At 43.0% G+C, this 20297-nt stretch overlaps 1 protein-coding gene across 1 annotated transcript; it reads left to right on the top strand.

Annotated features, from left to right (window-relative positions):
- Nucleotides 1-1214: 1214 nt before the first annotated feature.
- Nucleotides 1215-5906, top strand: SPTSSA (serine palmitoyltransferase small subunit A). Its single transcript, XM_049825788.1, has 2 exons — nucleotides 1215-1404; nucleotides 4659-5906. Exons 1-2 carry the CDS (start codon nucleotides 1302-1304, stop codon nucleotides 4760-4762), a joined length of 207 nt encoding a protein of 68 aa, XP_049681745.1. The 5' UTR covers nucleotides 1215-1301; the 3' UTR covers nucleotides 4763-5906.
- The last annotated feature ends 14391 nt before the right edge of the window (nucleotides 5907-20297 follow it).

Genomic DNA, 20297 nt, shown 5'->3' on the forward strand with positions numbered 1-20297 from the left:
TTCCTCTTGTGCTGCAATAAATCTGCATAAAGTGTGTCTAAATGTCTTCTGGTTGAATTAAATCCCTTTTCAGATTCTGCCACACAAACCAGTACAGTCTTCAGTTGCCTCTGCCAGCTGGTTTTCTTTTTCAGTTATCTGCTGGTACTGTAGCTGCATTTTGCCTCTGTGTAAATAATTCATACGTGCATCCTCCTGTGACTGCGTTTCCTCATTTTTCATTGTAGTAATAGCACAGGTGAAGGTAGGGGCAAGGTGCCTTCAAGAGCAGCATCACACCGCCCAGTGACATAACTGCAAACTGATTTACTAAGCAGGGTGAGTAGAGGGGGTTCATACCAGTTTCTAATCTGTGGCGTGCACACTTGGCGTGCGAGGTCCTGGCCGGTGGCCTGGTGCCTAGTGGTTGCCCCTCACGCTCCGCTTAGTCACGGTGCCCAATTATTGCATGCGTCGCCTTCCAGCGGGCTTTCAACTAGCGCCTTCTAAACTAGGTTGCCAGGTTAAGCTGCCAACAGCCTTTCTAATCACGCAGTCCCAGGCCAGTCCCTGGGAATTTCTCCTTATCTCGGGCCAAATAGCTGTCAGGGCAGAGGTGTCCCACACCCCCTGGTTTCTGGCCCCAAGCGCCTTAGGGGAAGTACAAGGTCCGCAACAGTTACAGTAAACAGTTGATCTATCGCCTCTTTATTTTTCCCATTCATACGGGATTGATCTAGTCAGCGCTGGCCCACGTTACGGTCTCATTTATCCGAGCCATGTTTCTGGGTGGGCTTTACCCTCCGACAACTGACGACGCTGGAGACTCCTGCAGAGCGTTTTTAACACGCTTCCCGTGGGCCCCGCCAAGCGGAGTCTCCGGGTCTTCCGTAATTCCCAGAGCGCCAGTTCAGATAGAACAGGACGAGAGAGAACGGGCCGCAGCACCGCCTCCCAGGTGCCCCTCGGGCCGGCAGTCCACTCCAGCTTCACGGGCAGCCACGCCGTTTACTCCGCTCGGCCGCAGGCCGGCTCGCCCCGCTGGGTTTCAACCTTCTGCAGGCTACGGCGGGATCGGCCCGCTGGCGTGCGCCTCCGCCGTGCCCCCCTCGTCCGGCGCCGGCTGTCCGCGGGCCGCAGCGCCGCCATTTCGCGGGGCAGCGCCCGCCCAGCCGCGGGGCGGGGCCGGCCCGGGCCCGGCCCGGCCCGGCCCGTCGGGAGGGCGGGCCGCGGTCTGCTGCCGCCGCCCCGCCGTCGCCTCTCGGCCTGGGCCCGGCGCAAGGGCCGCTGGCGGGGGGTGGGGGGAGAGCGCGGGGCGCGCCATGGCGCTGGGCTCGGCCTGGAAGCGGATGTCGTGGCTGTACTACCAGTACCTGCTGGTCACCGCGCTCTACATGCTGGAGCCCTGGGAGCGCACCGTCTTCAGTATCCTTCTGCCCGCGGGGCCTGGCGGGTGTGCGCGGCGTTGGGGGGGCCCGGGGGGGCTGCCCTCGCCCTGCCGCGTCGTGCTCGGCGGCGGCTCCGGGGCCGCCCCGAGGCCGCCGGCCGCGTGTGGCGGCCCCGCCGGGCGGGTGTGGCGGCCCCGCCGGCCGTGCCGCCGCCGCTGCCTGCCCAGCGGGTGCGGTGCCGGGGAAGCGCCCCCCCTGGGGAAGCGTCCGTGGCCGCGCTGAGGGCGGGCGGCCGCCGGCGAGGTTTTCGGGGCAGGGGGGGGGGGCGGCGGGAGGAGGGCCGGGCCGGGCCGGGCCGGGGGAAGGCTGGCCTGGGGCGCCGAGCGCGGCCGGTGCCGGCGGCTGGCGGGGGAGCGGCAGCCTTCGCCCGGGCCCGGGGCTTGTCCCCTCCTCGCAGGCAGGGGCTTAAAGCTCCTGGCCTTCACCAGCTGACGTGCTGCCCGAGTTGTGGGAGAATCCTCGTTCTGGTGTTCCACGTCCTGTCACTGGGCGTCTAGCAGTCGAGCCCGTTTCTCCTCGGGCACGAGTTTGTATCTTGAAGTTTTTTTCTCCCTTCATTTTTTTTTCTGTGGTAGGTCTTTCTCCTGTCTTTTGCCCTGAAATCTCAAGCCTTCTGTTAAGCACAGGTGTCTTTGATGAATTCTTTTGGGTTTTTTTCCTAGCGGAAAGTAAATGTGCATGCTGCAAAACCTTGCAAGCTTAAGTTTGTGTGGTGCTTTGTCAGATGATTTGAATTAGATGAGTATTTAATCCTCGAGCTGGTAAGTTTGCTTGGCTCTTTTGGAGTGGAAGAACTTGATAGATGCTTATGTGAAGGCATCTGCATAGACTAAGTTGTTTTCTTTACCCAACCCTTTCATACGGGTGGTATATCTCTCAGCTGTTGTTATGGCATCGCAAGTATTTTTCTCTTAAGTGTGCCTGTTTTGATTTTCACTTAAAATGATGTCTCATATGAACGGCTCTGAGCCATGTCCAGTTAATGTTGAGAGGCAAAGAGGGAAATTAACCAAAACGTTAACACAAAGAGAAGGGTGTAAGTAGTAGTGGGAAGCTGCTTTTACTGAGATACTGCTCAATTTTATAAAGGAACTCACATTTGTTATATAAAAGTGGTTGCCCAAGTTACAGCTGTGCCGTCAGACCTTTTTTTCCTGTGTAAAGTCAGTAGAAGTGGAGATAACTTACTATTTCTCTTTTTTAGTATTTAGAGACTTACTGCGTGCAGTTGTTTAGACAGGGGTTCTTGCCTTCACAACATTGTGTTCCTTGCTAACATACCTTCGTCTTTTTATGCCGTGTCTGTATCGCTAAGGAAACTTCATCTTTGCTTTCCCTGCAATTATATTAGTCACGAGTATTTTTTTCATTTTGTGTTAACCATGCAGCTTTTTAACTTGTGCAAAATATTTAAGTAAATGAAAGTGTGCGTGTGTGTGTGTTAATTTTCATAAAATGCTCATATTGCAGTGAAGTAATTGCCACTTAACTTACAAAGGTAATGAGTAGCACAAGTATTGCTTGCGATCTCAGGTCAGCAAAACTGTTTTTTGTCCTCAGCCTGGATGCTTTTGTCATAGCTGGGCCAGTTCTGCCAGGCACTGTACAGATGCAGTGCAGATGCAGTGGCCTTGGGAGCTAACGGTGTGTGGCTTTGCTGCATGTCTCACTGCTGCTTGTGCTCCAGAATCAAAAGTGAGCACTGATACGGAAATGTGGATTTATGAGTTGACCTTCATTTTATTATCTCCTGCTGTATAATCTTCTGGGACTAAAAATACACCAAGCAGCTAGTATGCTCTAATAAGCACAACTAATATCTCTGCTCTGCCACAGGGAAGTCGGTCATGGAACACTTGATACACACGTGGTGGGGTGACTTGATTTCTTGAAGACACAGAGCATGTGCAGCTCCTCTGGTTTCGCCTGTGGAAACCAAGTACCGCTGTCCAGTGTTATCATGCTTGTTAATCTCCAGTGCTTTTTATAGTGTTGCTGTCTAAGTTTACTCAATCTCTGCAGGTAGTTGGATGAAATCAACCAGTTATTATTTATTTTGACTACTTCTGAATTGACCTTAAACTTTGAATGGTGTAATCTTTCAGTAATCTGATGCCATAATTTCTGTAGCTAAAGCTTCAAGAACCCTAGAATCGACAAAGGTCCAGTTGTACATGTACACTATAACCTATTGTCGTGCTTCTCTATGTAAGTTTTACAAAAGGTCCGCGTTAGGAGTTCAGCTAATAAAGAGTGTTTAGCAGATAGCTTCACATGAAGTTTGTTTTGCAGTGTGATCTGCTCTAGTAAAGTATTAATGAGTGTCTGTTTATTTAAGTACACAACTTGACTCAGAGCTGTGCTGATCCTCTGAGGCTTCGTGAGTGAGAGAGTTAGAAAGGTGCATGTCATGGTGTTACTCATGCTTTTCACTCCCCCAGCGGTTTCTTTTTTCCTAAGTACCGCCAAACAACACATAAATTGAGCTGCTTGCCCATGAAGAAGGATCTGAGCGTGACATGCTGATGGAGAAATGAACCAAATATTGTAGTGACTTAAAGCATAGAAGACAGACACTGGCAGCTGGAAATGGATCTGAGATTTCCTGACTTTATTATGGTAACAGTACAACTTTCACACCAGTTGTGTTTTGCACATCATAAATTAAATCTATTAGATCATGCTATTCCAAGAAGTTGAGGTCAGCATCCAATGCTGTCTGCTTATGAATGAGTAGGTCATCCACAAATAAGAACTCTTATTCAGTACAGCTACTCATTGTGCGTTTGTCGGGTTTTTTTTTGTTTTGTTTTTTTTTTTTTTTTTGTGATGGTTGACTTTTTCCTGCTTGGCTGAATGGGGCTGGCTTCTGCAAGACTTGCTTAACACCTAGGAAGATGCATGTAAAAACTTCGGTGTTCTCTTCTGTGCCCGTTTTCTGTTCCTCCTTCACCCTTCCCACACTTCGGCCTGTCCTCTTGTGTCCATGACGAGGCAGTGGATAACTTGCAAGGCATCCTTCTGTAATTCAGCTTATTGGTCCTACCAGTGTTCTGGTTTTCAGTGTTCAGTTGGTTCTTCCTGTGGCTGTGAATTGCTGAATACAGTTGATCCCATCGGATTTAAAATTGTAACGTTGTAAGATAGGTACCAGGAAAGTTTTAATGCTCTAGTTACGTATGTCTAATGCACTTTCTCTTTCAAATGCTTTTTTCCTCAACTGTAATTCAGATTCCATGCTAGTTTCCATTCTTGGAATGGCACTGTACACAGGCTATGTGTTCATGCCTCAGCACATCATGGCAATATTGCACTACTTTGAAATTGTGCAGTGATGAAGAATGTATTTTCAAGAAGTAACCGGGCTCTGAAATCTGGTCTACAAAGAAGAATGAACCTCTTAGTTTTAACAAGACGCCTACTGATGTCAGAAAGACACAATTATGACTCTGAAGACTAGGAAACGAGATATGTAGAGCAGGGACGTGAGATGTCCCCTATGTTGTGTTCATTCCTTTTAATTTTACAAGATATGCCCTTGTATAGTAGTTTTGTCTACTTTAACATTGTGATTGTACTTTGATATCAGTATTTTCTTAACTTTGTGACAGTTTCAATATTGCACTGTGAAAGCTTTTCTTAATTGTAATTTTGAGTAAATCTTAATTGCCTTCTATTTTTAATCGGAAATTCATCTTATTAAATGGGGCTTAAAGCTTTTGCTATTGTATGGTATGTATTTGCCTGGATATTTCTATTAACGCGTTTTGTAAGAAAATACATCTAGATTCATATTAGAGACATGGATATATTCGTCTAACGCTATTTACAAAAGTTAGTTTGTATGACTGAACTCAGGTGTACTGTTTGCTGTCCAAACTTTGTTCAACAGTATATTTGTGTGTATCACCTAGATTTGGAATTAGCAATTACTTCAAGTTTCTGTATTCCACCTGTTGGGGGAGTTGAGGCAGAGTGAAGACTACATTCGTTATGTTTGGAGCAGTGCTGTGGTTCTGGGCTTTATCTAGTGGGGGGAAAAAAAGACTTTTCTTTACTGACATAGGCCCACATAAGGCTTTGGGTTAGCACTTTAAATCAACCCTGTTTTTCTAGCTACCAATTCAATTGTACTTTTACAGGATGCTTTATTATGTTCCAATGATTATGGTTTCTGCTAATTTTCACTCGACAGTGTAACTATGCCTAGGTTTTAAAGGGGTTTTGTATTGCTGCTAGCGTTCCAAACACGTTCTTGCTACAAACGACCAAAACATAGGGGGTTTAAATGGACTTGAGTTACAACTACAGCAATAAGTAGCTGAATACTTGGCTGAAGTCCTGTCTTTTTTTTTTTTTTTTTTTATAGGGATTTTTTTCAGTTTTGTATTCTGAAATGTAAGATGGTGACAACTTAATTTTCCTAAGTGGAAGATTTTTTTGTTGTTGTTGTTTAAAAAATAAAATTTGAGAAGCAGAGCTTTGATGCAAAACTTTCTTTGAGAAGTTAATGTGTTTCTGAATGCTGCTTGCTTTTCTCAGAACTTTCCAAAAGGGGACAGATGATACTTGACCAAAGAATTGTGATTTTTTTAATGGCCCGGTAATAACAGGTACTGTTAAATCTTTTATGCAACTTCTATTGAAATCAGGAATTGTACCTAAGTTGTATAACTAAATTGTTCTATAAAGATATTGTCTTTTAGGTTTATTTAATTTTCTCAAATGCACACTCACAGGAAAAGAGTGGTTTTTTTCCCCCTGTATTTAAAAACTTCATATGTATTTGGTTTAAAAACTCTGTTGTCTTGCAGCTATAAACAGTGGGCCTTAAACTTCTTAGGTGAACCCCAGCTTTACTGAAGTTGGTAGAGTCTCCCACTAAATTAGTGCCTTTGCTTATCAATAACTGGCTATCTAAACATAGGTAGGTTTTTGGGGCGGTGTTTTTTTGTCTTTTTTTTAATGCATCTAGAGTTGTATGTGAATATTTTAAGTATATATGGAGATAATGATAAGTTAACATACTTTTTGAATTAATGTAGCATAAATTCCTGCTGTCCATGGATTAAATTGGTATTGTGATGTTTCTTTGTGAACTACTACCGTGATTGATACACATCTACTGCCGAGAAAGGGTTTTAGTTGTATGAGGGGGGAAAAAAGCCCTTCAGTGTGGTGGCATTAGGAATGTTAAGCATGATTTTTAATTGTGAGAGGTTTTATAAAAGGGCTTTGATATACCAACTTTTATTAGCTGTCTGCTTTTTGTTGAGAAAAAAAGAGCAAACATAATCTCCAGTCACTTGTGTTACGTTGGAGTGGGTTTGATCGATACCATACTTGAATTCAATTTGCTAATTTGAGTGCAGTATTTTTCAGCATTTCTTTTTTTAATTATAAATCAAGAATCTCATAGTCTTGGACTGTTCTTTTAGATTCCGGATACTTTGTTAAAGATGGAATAATTTCATTAATAAAATACTATATGTTACTAGAGTTTGAATTTGTAGAAGAAATTTTCTGCAACGTGTCCTTTTCATAAAGTTGATCTAGTGAAGAGATGGTTCAAAGGGTGATAATTATGAAGCAGACTAAGTTTTCTTTTTTAAAATAAGGGTATTGTTAGGGATTTAATTAATCATTAAATTTGAATAATAAATGAATCATAAGGCTAGCAAGTGGTTTTCTCACTGCAGTCTGCTTTACTGTCGTGTTAGTGGGGGATCATACCCCCTGGTGATAGAACCATAAGCTTTTTCTGTGCAAGCTGGAGGTCAAAGGCAGTTGAAATGCCGTTCGAAGGCAGCTGGTCAATTATGCTTCTGTTTAAACAGGGTGATAATAACTGAGCCATCAGTAATTTAGATAAAGTTGGAAAAAATAATTGTGCGAAATGAGGGGGGGGGGGGGAAGTGAGCGCCCTGCAAGTGGCTTTATGTTATTCTTTTAATAATAATAGCTCTTGGGTTTTAGACTGAGTCATCAGAAATAAGCGTTTAAAAATGCATTAACTGTGTTACAGCACAACCAATAATACCAGCTCCATCAGCCAGCCCCCGCCTGAGGCTGGCGGAAGGTGCGGCTGGGGTGGGATGACTTGCTGTGCTGGTGGCCTTGGCCAGAGCCCGCGTAGCCTGCGGCCCTGGTGGCTTCCAGAGCCGGCTCTGCAGAGGCACCTTGGCTCGCAGGAGGGCTGGGTGCTGTAGAAATACACGTTTAAAAACCTTTGCGGGAGGAGCTGCCATAACCAAAAGAGGAAACCGAGGCACAGTATTGCAGAAAGTCAGTCTGGAGTCAGAAATGGATCCAGGACGTGTGTGTATGGATGTCCTGGATCAGTTATATTTTTTATATATATATATATATATATATACACACACACTCCGTTTATTTCTTTTATATATATATACACACACTCCGTTTATTTCTTTTATATATATATATACACACACACTGTTTATTTCTTTTATATATATATATAACCCCATTTATTTATTGTCAGAAATTATTATGTAGCATCTAGTTTGGAGACAGAGGCTGTGGGTGGGTTGTTTGTTTGTTGTTTTTTTTTTCTGGTTTCTTAACTACCCTGTGAGGAAAACACCAGAGAATCATAAATCGAGACTTTCTTGGCAAAATTTAGCAAGAAAACCATTTGTTTGTGGATTTGTGGTAATATTCAATATTTGAAAGAAATAGGCGTGACGGGAGCGTAGCACTGTGAAGGTGAATCTTGTGTGATAGGTGCGACTGGTACGATGTTGCGAAGAGTTGCCCTGTTTCATGCAGGGGCAGTAACGAAGTGTGCATTATAAATACTGAAGAAGGGGTACCTGCTGTTAGCTAACAGCAAGTAAAGGTTATCCTGAGGTGGAGAGATACAACTTGAAAAGCTCTGATACCATGGGATCAGTGGGCTGTGCACAAACCTGTGGAGACAGCAGCCATCCTCTGAAATACCAGCGCAGCATACTCTGGAGGTGGGACCCCAATAAAAGTTTTCAGTGCCAGAAGTTCCTTTCACCTGCTAATTTGCCCACGTTGTCTACAACTGCTATTGTAGGAAAACAGTTTCTTCCCCTCTTGCTGACACATTATCCTGACAGCAGTGGGGTGTGTTTGTTGTTTGTTGGGTTTTTTTAAGGACAAAAGCATGCAGCTCTGTGTGGTTTGCATTGTTTCTGTGTTTGATCTGCTAGGTCAGCCTTAAACAGTAGTCATCACTGAGCACAACAGCTGCTGTCTTTTCTGCCTTTTGCTTTTGTAATGGTGGTTTAAGGAGAAAATCTGGCATCACAGTCCAGAGCTGGATAAAACTTTCTTTCCCTGTAATGGGGGAGAGATGGAATTCTAGATCCGAAATATCCCAGCGTGGGATTTCAGCAGGAATTCCTCTGCTTTTCTTAACCTTCATGTTCATCACAAAGATCCTCAGTCCATCTTAACTGTCATAGCATTATCAAAGACTAAGAAATTATGACAATCCACTCACTGAGAGTTTGGCCGGATAAGAGGTGAATAGGCCTTAATGTAAACCAGATTCAAATGCTGATCCAATTTCTAAAGTATCATTAGAGTTCAGCCTTTTTTACAATAATTTTGCAGTATCATTAGAGTTCAGCCTTTTTTACAATAATTTTGCAGTATCATTAGAGTTCAGCCTTTTTTACAATAATTTTGCAATGACAGTAAGTGTCTATCTCAAATGTTACAAGTACTTAGAGTTAAATAAATGGGGAATTACGTTACGCGGTACCTTATCGCTAAGTGTTTATCACAATGTACAAAAGCTGGGAGGTAGCCTTGGCTGAAAGATCAGACTGCTGAGGTTGTATTGCTCTTTACAGTGCTCCGTGGATTCAGTGAGCCATCCAGCATGTACACGTAACAGAATTCGGCTTATTTGTGGATGGAGTTCTCGCATTAAAAAAAACCCCAACCCCCAAACCAAAATAACTTTAAGGCACTGGCTAGCACTTTATTTTGTAGGTAGTACTGCTTATTTTAATAGTAAATAAGATCATCATATACATGTACAATTTTATAAGCTGCATCTGTTTATGGATCAGATTTTTAGACCTTATAATACGGATGTACAGAAGTATGCTTTATTTTATAAGGAGCCCTGTCAAATATCAGAGACTCTTGTTTTACCACAGTTCCCTATGTTTTGCTGTTGCTAAGATATGTGGTGCCAGAAGCATGTAATTCCTTGGCATTTTGGAGTCTGTGAAAGAGATTCCACTCTCCTGGGTGGAGAGGACCCTCTGTTAAGGGTATTCATTCTGGAGGAATTTTTAAATGAGTTACAGTGATTCTTATCTAAAATTGGCTCATTATGAGAAATCACAGGGAAGGTGTGTGGAGTGGAATTGATATCAAAGAAGAGAGGCTGGAAACGAAAATTGTGTTTGTCTTTGGACAAGTGACGGGATGAACTGAGGAATGAAAATTCTTTCACAAAGCCTCTGGTTTCTGTGAAACTTTAGCAAAATGGGTTTTCCCCATTTCGTTTTGAAAAATGTAGGAGTTGTTTCCCTAAACAGAAAGTGTAATCTTGTTTTCAAACTGAAGCTGATACTTGTGCTAAACCCCCAAACTTAAAAGGAAGGCAATATTTCATTTAAACGTAACAGTACCAAGGTAGGAGCCTTACATTACAGAAAAGTTGGTTTAGGGGGTGATAATACCACCCTGGTTATACCACTGTGTGTTTGGACTCTGGCTGAACTGTGTGGACCTGTGGTTTCACCTGGGTTGGAGATCCTTCATGCTGTAAAGGCACCTGCTAGCACTGGTAGGATGTCACAGAGATTTATTTATTTATTTAAAGGTTTGGAGTGATGGTGTTTGGGATTAGAGACTGAATAATCCTAAAGGCTTTACTGTTATATCTTCTGTTACGTAAACGGATGTTTTGATGAAATAAACTGATGGAAAACCCTGTGGCCTCGACACCTGTCTTGAGCTAGACAGATAATCGTGGAGCAGTAATCGCTAAATTGGATGTAGGATGTGCCAGCTACAGACAGATAATGATGGAGCAGTAATAGCTAAATTGGATATAGGATGTGCAGGTTGCAGCTACAAACCAAACATAAGAATCTCGGAAAAGATGGCGTGTCTGCAGGGAACAGCCATCCTCCATGTTGGCAGGGTCATGGCGGGGATCTTCTGTCACAGCCTGTTACTGGCTGAAATGTGCTTTTATAGGTTAACAGAAGATTTTTTTCTTTTTTTGTCTTTTGTTGCTCTTTCTTAACCTTGAATGGTGCGTGCTGTATACGATATCAGTCTTGTCACAGCAATAAGTTTCGTTAGGCTAGATTAGATTGAGGGTGTTTTAACGGTGAAAAGTTGACTAATTTTGTAGGTGGCTTTTCTAGTCTTTATTGCTTGAGTTTTGGAAATGAAGCATATGATTAATAAACAGCCTACTACTATCTTCCCACAAAAAATGAATCATAGTATTTCTTTTATTTAATCCTGTTAAAAAGGTTGTCCAGATAATATTTGAGGAAGAAGCCCAAGATTCAATTTATAGTTGCAGCTGGTTGATTTCTTATTAAGACTGACAGTTCTTGGATGTGAATCTTCATAAGCCTGAATGTTCCTGTACAAGCTCCCTGCTTAAGATCTGATTGTTGGAACTAACAGATGGTCAACGCTTCACTTATTCATGCAGTTACAACATCATGTCTGATGTATCTGGTTTCTATTCATGCTTATATCTGCAGGTGGAATTTTCTTGGCATATCTTGAATTTTGTGTTTCCTGCAATTTGAGATGGACGGTGTATCTCAGGCCCGTACTTCACGATGACAAGAAGACATGCCATGCAGCCCCCAAAAGAATTTTTTGGAGAAGAAAATTGTCTTGGCAATGACTGATCTTATTTGTCTTTTATGTGAAGTTTGTTTGCTTGTTTTGGGCCTGCCTAGGGAAAAAAACCTAAGTATTTATGATCACGTAAGGATTTAAACCAAAAATCCTCTGGCCAAGGTTTGTGTTCCTCTCCTGCTTCTGTAATTATTGTTGTCCTCTCATTTGGATTGTTTTTCTGTCAAGTTGTTCCTGCTTGATATACTTCAAAAAGCAAGAGATGGATGCTTCAGAATATGTTTTTCAGTGTTGCTATTTAATACACACCGGTAATGCTCTCTACAACTATCTGAAGGGGGGTTGTAGCAAGGTGGGTGCTGGTCTCTTCTGTCAGGTGGCTGGAGATAGGACGAGAGGAAATGGCCTCAAGTTGAGGCAAGGGAGATTTAGGTTAGATATTAGGAAAAATTTTTTTTACTGAGGGTTGTCAGACATTTGAATAGGCTGCACAGGGAAGTGGTTGAGTCACCATCCCTGGAGGTATTCAAAAAGCGAGTAGACCGGGGTACTCCATAACATGGTTTAGTGGGCATGGTTGATGGTTGGACTTGATGATCTTGAAGGTCTTTTCCAACCTAAATGATTCTATGATTCTAATGTTACGAAAATCTGGAAGACGTCTTTGCGTAATATTCTTGCTGGCATAATAGGATTGTGCTATCAGATCATCTGAGGAGTTATCCAAAGGCACGCTTGGTCTGAATTTGAGTATCTAGTTACAGGTGTCAGACTTGCGACAGCTTGTTCTTTTGCTTATGTTACATTACCAGCTCAAAACTAACATTTTGCAGAGAAAGGCCCTGTATTGCATCCCAGGACCCAAGAAGTTTATATGCTTGGGTAATACTTGCTGCATTTCAATCAGAATTATCAGATAGTTTCTAAACTCAGGATTGAATTAGTGGGTGACTAGATGAAGTTCGTTCTTGGTCGCTAATCATGTTTTAAAAAACATCTTCAAATCCCCCTGTGTGGATGTAGAGTATTCCAGTGGGCTGCACAGAAAGGTAGTGCTCAGGTTGAAGCGACCAAGGATAAAACGTGCCATCTGTCTGTCTTAGATCACAGAAACAGGGACCATATTTAGACGGTCCTGCTGAACTCCTGTTATCTAATCAAATGGAAGGGTGGGCTCCACTGGAAAGTGAGCAAGGAGCTATCTATACCCAGGGAACAGGAGACAACTATTGTGAAGTCAGGATTTCTGGATCAGGACACAGCTGCAGCGTATGCCTCTGCGCAGTGTGATGGTGACCGATTGCTGAGATCCGAGAGTACTCTGCAGAAGGGCTTGTGCAACTTCTCTGCGTTTCCTTGGAAAAAGCCTGTGCTGGAAAGAATGAAAACGTGAGGAATCCTGAACAAGCTGAAGCACACAGAGGTGCTAGCTCTGGTCTCTGTGCTGTGCTGCATGGCGCGAAGTGGACAGCCTTTAGACGTCTGCATGACATCTTGGTTTTCAGTACTACTTCTGCTAAATGTGATGCGCACGTGTGAGCACAAATGTTCTGTCTTGTGCCTTCTGAAAATCATAAGGCTTGTTCAGATGAGTGGCAGGCATAGTTCAAGCCTTTTGTTCCTTCTTCGGCTGTAACTGCAATCTGGGGAGCAGATGCTACGGTGATTGGTGGTCTCTAAGTTGATTGATGATAGTAATATTTATTCCTTTTGAAGCCAATGTATATGCATGCCATGATATGCCAGTGTTTCAGGCCTAGATTAGAAGGGTGGTAGATGTAAGAGGGAACGTGGATAGGACAAACGGAAATTGATCTGTGTCCATTTTGTTTCACTTGCTGGGTTACCATGTGTTTTGACAGTTGGAGGCTAGAGTTACTAAGGGTAAAGCACTGGGTTACAAAAACAAAAGAAAATAAGACATAGAAAGTAATGCTGATGATGCCGTGGTCAGGGTCTGCTGTGACCTCCTGCCTGTGAGGGTGAGGAGGCTGAATTTTTTTTTTTGCAAAAGGCTTCCTTACGTAAGCAAGGTGCTTGTTAGTGAACAAGAAGGCCAAAAAAGAGCACACAAGAAGTAGAGAGATGCAAGGACAGGCTACAATGGACATGTGTAGAAGCATTGCTTAGACAACCAGATGGTCTTAGGTGATTAAATGACTTGTTATGTGGATGAGGGCAGTGGTGGATGTTCTTGTACCTTGACTTTAGAATGGCTTTTGACACAGTCTCCCACAGTGTTTCTTCTGGACCAGAGGAAGGGTGATTAAAGTGACTGGACTGTTTGGTGGTTTGAACTGGCTGGATCACTGGACTCAGATCAATGGCTCAACGTTCATTTGTTAGGAGGCTAAAAGTGGAGCACTCTGTAAAGTGATACTGGGGCTGATGTTCAGTATCTTCACAGAGGACCCCGATTATTAGACAATGTTCCTCTATCAGGGAGGGAGTTAATATGCTGAAAGATATGCTGGGTTCATGATTTGGCTGACAGAAATCTCATGCAGTTTGACAAGAAGTGCAGAATTCTCAGCTTTGCTGAGAGAAATCCTGGGAGTTATAGTGGCGTGTGCTGAACCTGAGCCAACAGTGAGTTCACAACATAACCTGTATGCCAGGCTACGGCAGGAGAATATGGCCACAAGATTGAGGGAAATGATTATCCTCTTCATGCTGTTGAGGCTGCAGCTGCAATACTGTGTCTGGTTTTGGGCTCTTTGGTTCCAGAAGGATGGCAAGAAACTATCCAGAAGAGGCTACAAAGATGGTTAGGAGTTAGGAACAAGTTTCCTAGAACACTTGTGAAACCTCTGTCCTTGAAGGTTTTCAAGACTTGGCTGGACATAGTCACGACTAACCTGATTGGAACTAGTGCTGACAATAGTCCTGCTTTCAGTGGGAGGTTGAACCAGCTTTTCTATTGTTCTTTAAAGAGTAAAGAAAAAGTCAGGTGAAGGAGCAATACCAAAAAATTCACGTGGATCATAATAGCAACTGAAGCAGTAGGCATTAGGAGAATTATACAGAACCCAAAGTATTAGAAGCTCATGGGATGACAGAATGAAAGTACAGGGAAGGTGCTGAGATGACAGTGGTGATGCGGTCCCAAGATGATCTCTATAGCAAGGTTTTATTTCCCTCAATGCTATTATTAGTCAATAAAAAGCTGTAGTTAATAAGACTGAAAACAACAGAATGGAAAGTACTATTTTCTGAGCTTGAAATGAGAAAAAGAATCAGGAGAGGCATGTGCTGCGATATTTTGGAAGTCTGTTTCCTATAAAACTGAACAACTTGTGAGCTGAGCAGAATTATTTACCGTCTCATGAGCTCTGTTTTCAGAATAGTTGTCTCATGGACTTGACCCATACTTTGTTGTTGTTACAACATTAAACAGACTTTTTTTTTTTTTTTTTTTTTTGCCTTGGAATGCATCTCCTGAGTTGTCTTCTAGGCTTAAAGGTTGATTCATCTTTATCTACATATGGGGACTTTCGTACTTGAGACTTGACATGCCATAGCCATGAATGACTCTTCTGTTAAGAAATTAAAATGTCTCATCTCCATTTTTTGTAAAGTATTGTTTCTGGAAGAGAATGGAAAGAAGAATCTAATTTCCACTAATTCAGTTTGAGGCTGTTCCCTGTGGAACTTGAAAATAGCTTATTTATGGGAGCTGATTATTCTCATGAAAGGCCTGAAACTGTAAACCAGAGAAAACAAGTCTGGTTTTGCAGCCAGTGTTTATGGAATAATTTTTTCTTTCCTTTTTGTTATTACAGGATTGCTGTTGATGTTCTTTTGTGAATTCCCGAACGATGTGTGCTTAAGAAGAATTATTAAAAAGGAACGCTTTGTTATCTCCCACTCCTGGATCTTCATCAACAAGAAGAAAAACACTTTGTAAAGAACTTTCTTTTTGTAGGTGTCAGAACACTTCAAAAATGCCACTTAGGTGCCTTCAGTCAGAGACTAGAGCTTTGGTTTTTGTCCTTTTGCAGTAGTGGAAAAAGGTGGGAGGGAGCTTCTGCTCTTGCTAGAGGTGACTTTTAGCTTCTTTGGATATAAGGGCTCTGAGGTCTTGGCAAAAATGAGGATCTGTGTAACTTGAATGTCTCTTCTCGCTATGTCCAGTTTAATGGGTAAGGGATGTGGTTAACCTAGCTAGTGCCAGCTTTAGTTACGTAGCTAAAATGCAGTAGTATGGTCACTCACCTGGGGATACACAGCCTCCAGACCTTGTTTTCACATCCAGATGAATTTAGGAGAGTATCAGGGAGACTGTAGCATCCTTATTAGCAGATTGCCAGACTAGGTATCCCTCGATCCACACTATGTGTTTGGCCGCAAGTGCATTAGCTTCCAGCTTTTCTTTACACCCGGTTGTCTCGTTTCCAGAGTGAAATTTTCAGATTTTCCACTGACAATTCAATTAATACATCAAGGTAACTACACCTGATCCCTGCAACCCCCGTGGCAACAACTCTAAATGCAGTGACTTGTTTTGAGTGACAACACTCAAGGAATTGGAGCTCACCTCTACAGTGTGGGTGAAGCTTGTGAAAATAGTCCCTGCTCTCTGTTTAATTAGCCTGTTTGTCATACCAGCTTGATGTACTGGTATAACAAGCCAGAACGCCAAGTGGATTACAAACATCAAACAACTGCTGTGCTTTTCAATGAGCTGTAAGTTTAAGGTTTCTAGTCAAATCAACCTTCTCACAAATCCATCAACCAATGACAACCGCCCGAGAATTACCCTTTAACAAGGATGCTGTCAGTGAGAGGGGGAGTTTGCACTAGTGAAAAGGAAACGGCATCTGTCTGTCTGGGAGTGGCTGATACCCCAGCTGTTCCCAGCTGTGTGCTTTTTGCAGAGCTCTGTTCCAACTAGAAATTCATTTGGGGGACTGCTAGCACAGTGAAAGCAGTGCATGGTTTTTAAGAGAGTCTTTTTTCATGATCAACAGGGTCATCTACAGTTTTGGGAGCCAAAAGGTCTTCTGACTTCTTGTCCTCACATGTCTTTTCAAGATGCTTTTTGTATGCGTCATATACTTGTAAAAATAAAGGAACAAACCAGGTAACCTGTTGTGGGGTGGGGCTGTTACCCTTCCAGTTATAAAGATTTTCCTAATTTCTAACCATAATCCTGCTTCCATCTAAGCCTATTGCTACCTGTCGGGTCCACCCTGTGCAAAGATGACTGATTGTTCCTTTTCTCTTCGCAACAGTTTTTTGTATACTTGAAGGCTGGACGGATGAGGTGGGGAATTAACAATAATCTATAAGCTGAATTGCCTCAAATCTTTTTTCTGAAACTGGATGTTATCTCATCTGAGGCCTTATCAGTGCCAACTGAAGTAGAAAAATGGTATCCTGAAAGACATGTGAAATAACGCTGTTCGTACATCCCTGTCTGATGTTTGCCTTTTCACAGTGGCATTATATTGACTTGCCTTCTGCTTGATATCTATTGCCTTCCTATCCTCTTAAGAGCTGTTACCTCGCCAGCCGTTTCCTGTCCCAAAGTCATTCAGCTGGGTGTCACTATGAAAATGTAATGCTTGACATAAGCTCCTGCTCAGTTTGTCTCCTTTTCCCGACTGCTTTTCCAGTTTGTTTATTTTGAATTCTGTTTGCCATTCAGTAGACTTGCAGTTTCCCCTACCTTCTCATGTGCAGATTTAATACGGTTGTTTATTCCATTGTCCAAATCATTAGTGAAAGCACTGAATGAAATTGGAAGTGGTGTGGTTATCCATGAAATATCCACCTCAATGCATCTTTCCTTTTTGACAGGGAACTGTGGATAATTACCCCTTAGGAATAGTGTTTGATGACTTTAGCAGCCATCCTATGGTGGTTTGAGCTAATCTTTGCTTCTGCAGCTTGCTTACAAGATTGTCATGTTAGGTGACATCAAAGGCCTTTACTGAAATTGAATTTTGACATCGATTGCTTCTTCCCTGTCCACGAGGCGTGTTGGTCTGCCGGGGAAGGAAATTAGATTGGTTTGGTATGATTTGTTCCCTACCGTTTATCTGCTTTAGTATGTTTTGGTGGGTTTACAGATGGTATGGATTATTCTAGTAGTTTTTCTGGTAACTGAACGTGAAAGGTTTTTAATTTCCAGCTCCTCTTTTTCCTCCCCTTGTTAGAGGTGGAGTAGATTTTTCTGTCTGCCAGAAACTGCCTATGAGTTCTCCAGGATGACCATCAACACTTCTGGGATTAATTCCTCTGGGTTTTTTTGAATTATCCTAGAACAAAGAGTATCATGCTCAACCAGTATGAAAGGGATTGCCAAGTTATCACAACCTGTTCTTACTGGGGCTTTTGGGTTAAAAATTCAAGTAATCCATGAATCTGTTTTCATTTCATTATGTTTCTTTACTTTGAAAATATTTTTCTTAGAAATATTTAAGTAACTGTGCCATATGTAATCTTACCCTTTTTATTGTTGGTATTAATTGTATTAACCATCTGCATGCTGCTGACATTTCTAGTGAAGACTCCTTTATGATGACATTAAATGTTTTGCACTTGTGTCATTTTTTGATATTTTTCTTCTTTTCTGAATTCCTGTTCTAAATTTCCTATTCTTCTAGCTGCTGAAGTATTTGTGTTAATGTCCCTTCCTAGTTACATCTCACTTTGTCTTGCCATTCCTGATTTTGTCCCTAGGCATTCCTGCTGTTCTTTCATACTCATCTTAATAGTATGACCTAGATTGTTTTCTGTACGCTTCCCCGTTTTTATCTGAGGTCAATACAGAGCTTTTGTGTAACTTCTTTGAGGAACTAGCACCATAATTACTTTATTTTTTTTCCTTAATACAGAGTAAGAGCTCGTAATAGGCAAGTTTCTTTGAGTTTATTTTGTCTTGAAGGTAATTTTCTCAATATCTTTTACTCAGCCTTCCAAAGGATCACTCGGTCTATCATTTCTTGGTTGCTGGCACCTTTACTTTCCCGCTTGATCCCTCCCTACGTCTTAGCACCAAATCTAGCAGGCCTTCTCATGATCCTGCCCCCTCCCTCCGTGTCAGAAAGCATTTTTATTATTGCCATCCACGGGGCTATGTCCTGCTGTGCTCCCCTCCCAAAAGCAGCCCGGGTAGGCAGTTCCCTGCCGTTACTCCTTTCTGGCTGACTTTGCCAAGTGAGGGGGGGGTGTGTTCATGGGAAGCCTCACCCATGTAACTTTAATCAATCCTCGGCATGACATCTTCACATTTCTTTTCCTCTTCAGTCATCACAGTTACCACAAGGCAGGCTTAACTCCTGATGCGGTCCAGACCTCATGGTGTTCTCAAAATAAAGGACAGCAACTTTTCTTCTTTTTAGCTTACGTGTCCTTTCCAGAAGAAACTGTGCCCATTCAGGTGTATGTGGTAGAGCAAACCATACGGCCCGTGGATCAGTACCTCTCCCTAGGTGCAATACCATCTGTTCCATGCTCCTGTGGAGCCATGTACAGCTCTTGTATGCAATGTTGACCCGTACCGGGTGATGGGAGAAGATGGGGAAGGGAAGAGTTGCGTATCAGTGATTAAGGAGGGGAGGAGATGTGTCATAAAGCCACTGAGTATATAGCAAATAGATAGTGTGGCCTAATCAATTATAAAGCTTGATCATTTCTGGCTCTCGGCACTGCAGCCACCGAGGTATGAAATACTCATTGGCACCCTTCTTGCCACCGCAGGATGCTACTTGGGCATCTTAGCAAACACCTTGTATGCAATGTCTGAAGAAAAATAAAGCAACTTAAAATTTTTGCGGATTGCATCCAGAGCTAGTAAAGTGCCTGTGTTGTTACAGAAAGGGAGGAGATCTGATCAGATGTATGATGCTTCCCACTTTACTCTCCTTTTAAAGGGGAGATGCAGTATGGCAGTCACAAAAGAGAGGAGGTCAGGAGCCCTGAATTAAACCAGCACTTTTCAAAATGGAAGTCTGAATGACTATGAAGTACGTTTGGGAAGAGGTAATAAGATATCCCCCCCCAGGAAAATACTCGCCTCTTCTTCCCCAAAATGTCGTCCTTCCTGGCACCCATAAGAAGTGTGCAATATTTACTTTGATCTGGTGAAGCTGGCAGAGGGCAGAGCCCAGGCTGAGATCTCCAGAGGTTGGACGTGTTCTTTGTGGAGCAGAGAAAAACTGGAGGTGGAAACTGGTGGGGGAAGATGAGGAGGGCTGACTGCAGGGAGGGCAGCAGGGAGCTAAACATGTTCTCTGTAGGGCTCATCTCAACCTGAATAAACGAGGCCGTTCAGTGTTAAAGTAATGCAAAGGTATCTATCCAAGGCTACCTGGTAGATAACAGGTAATGAAGCTGAAGGGAGATGAGGGGCACCGAATATCAATAGGGCTGGTCTCTGAAGTGGAGAGCAGAGCTTTGCACACTGAGGCTGGGAAAATTGTCGGATTGTCATCAGAATTTGCAAAGACGACAAATTCCACAGAAACCCTGGGTGGTTTTCTGATGCTTACTGGTGAAAGCCCCCTTTTTGGTGACTAAAAGGAAGTTGAGAAGGGAGAGAGAAACAGTAGTGTAGGAGGTATGGATTGTAGCAGCAGATAATAATTTTGTGACACTTCTTTTTCTTCAGAAGATTTTGCTCAGAGTCTCGCTGGGGAAAACGTGTCGTAGCTCGTTTTGAAACTCTGCTGAAGCTGGTGGGGGTGCAGCCTATCACTTCGGGCGCTTCTGAGAAGCGGTGGAGCCCATTGCCTCCCCCTGGCTCTTTTCTCTTTCCACTCAGTGCGCGCTTGCAAGAGGTGCAGCGCCTTGGCTGCAGGCTGAGCTGTGCTGCGGCGAGGGGCCTCGTGGTTTGGACCTCGTGAGCCCCCATGCCTTAATGGTAATGGCACAGCAGCAAGCTGCGAGTAGAGGACAGGCCTCTGCTTGTCTTGAGCCAGTGCTCATCTTTCCTTTTCTCTTCAGTTTCCTAGTTGTCTTCAGATAGTGCAGGAATTAGGTGACTCTGGTGTTAGAGTAGTAATAAGCCTGGCCAAAATC

The sequence above is a fragment of the Accipiter gentilis genome, chromosome 22 (genome assembly GCF_929443795.1).
Source record: "Accipiter gentilis chromosome 22, bAccGen1.1, whole genome shotgun sequence".
Classification (NCBI taxonomy): Eukaryota; Metazoa; Chordata; class Aves; order Accipitriformes; family Accipitridae; genus Astur; species Astur gentilis.

Coding starts and splice junctions, on each gene's coding strand:
- SPTSSA (XM_049825788.1), top strand. CDS start 1,302: ATGGCGCTGGGCTCGGCCTGGAAGCGGATGTCGTGGCTGTACTACCAG. Junction 1,405..4,658: donor CTGGGAGCGCACCGTCTTCA/GTATCCTTCTGC, acceptor ACTGTAATTCAG/ATTCCATGCTAGTTTCCATT.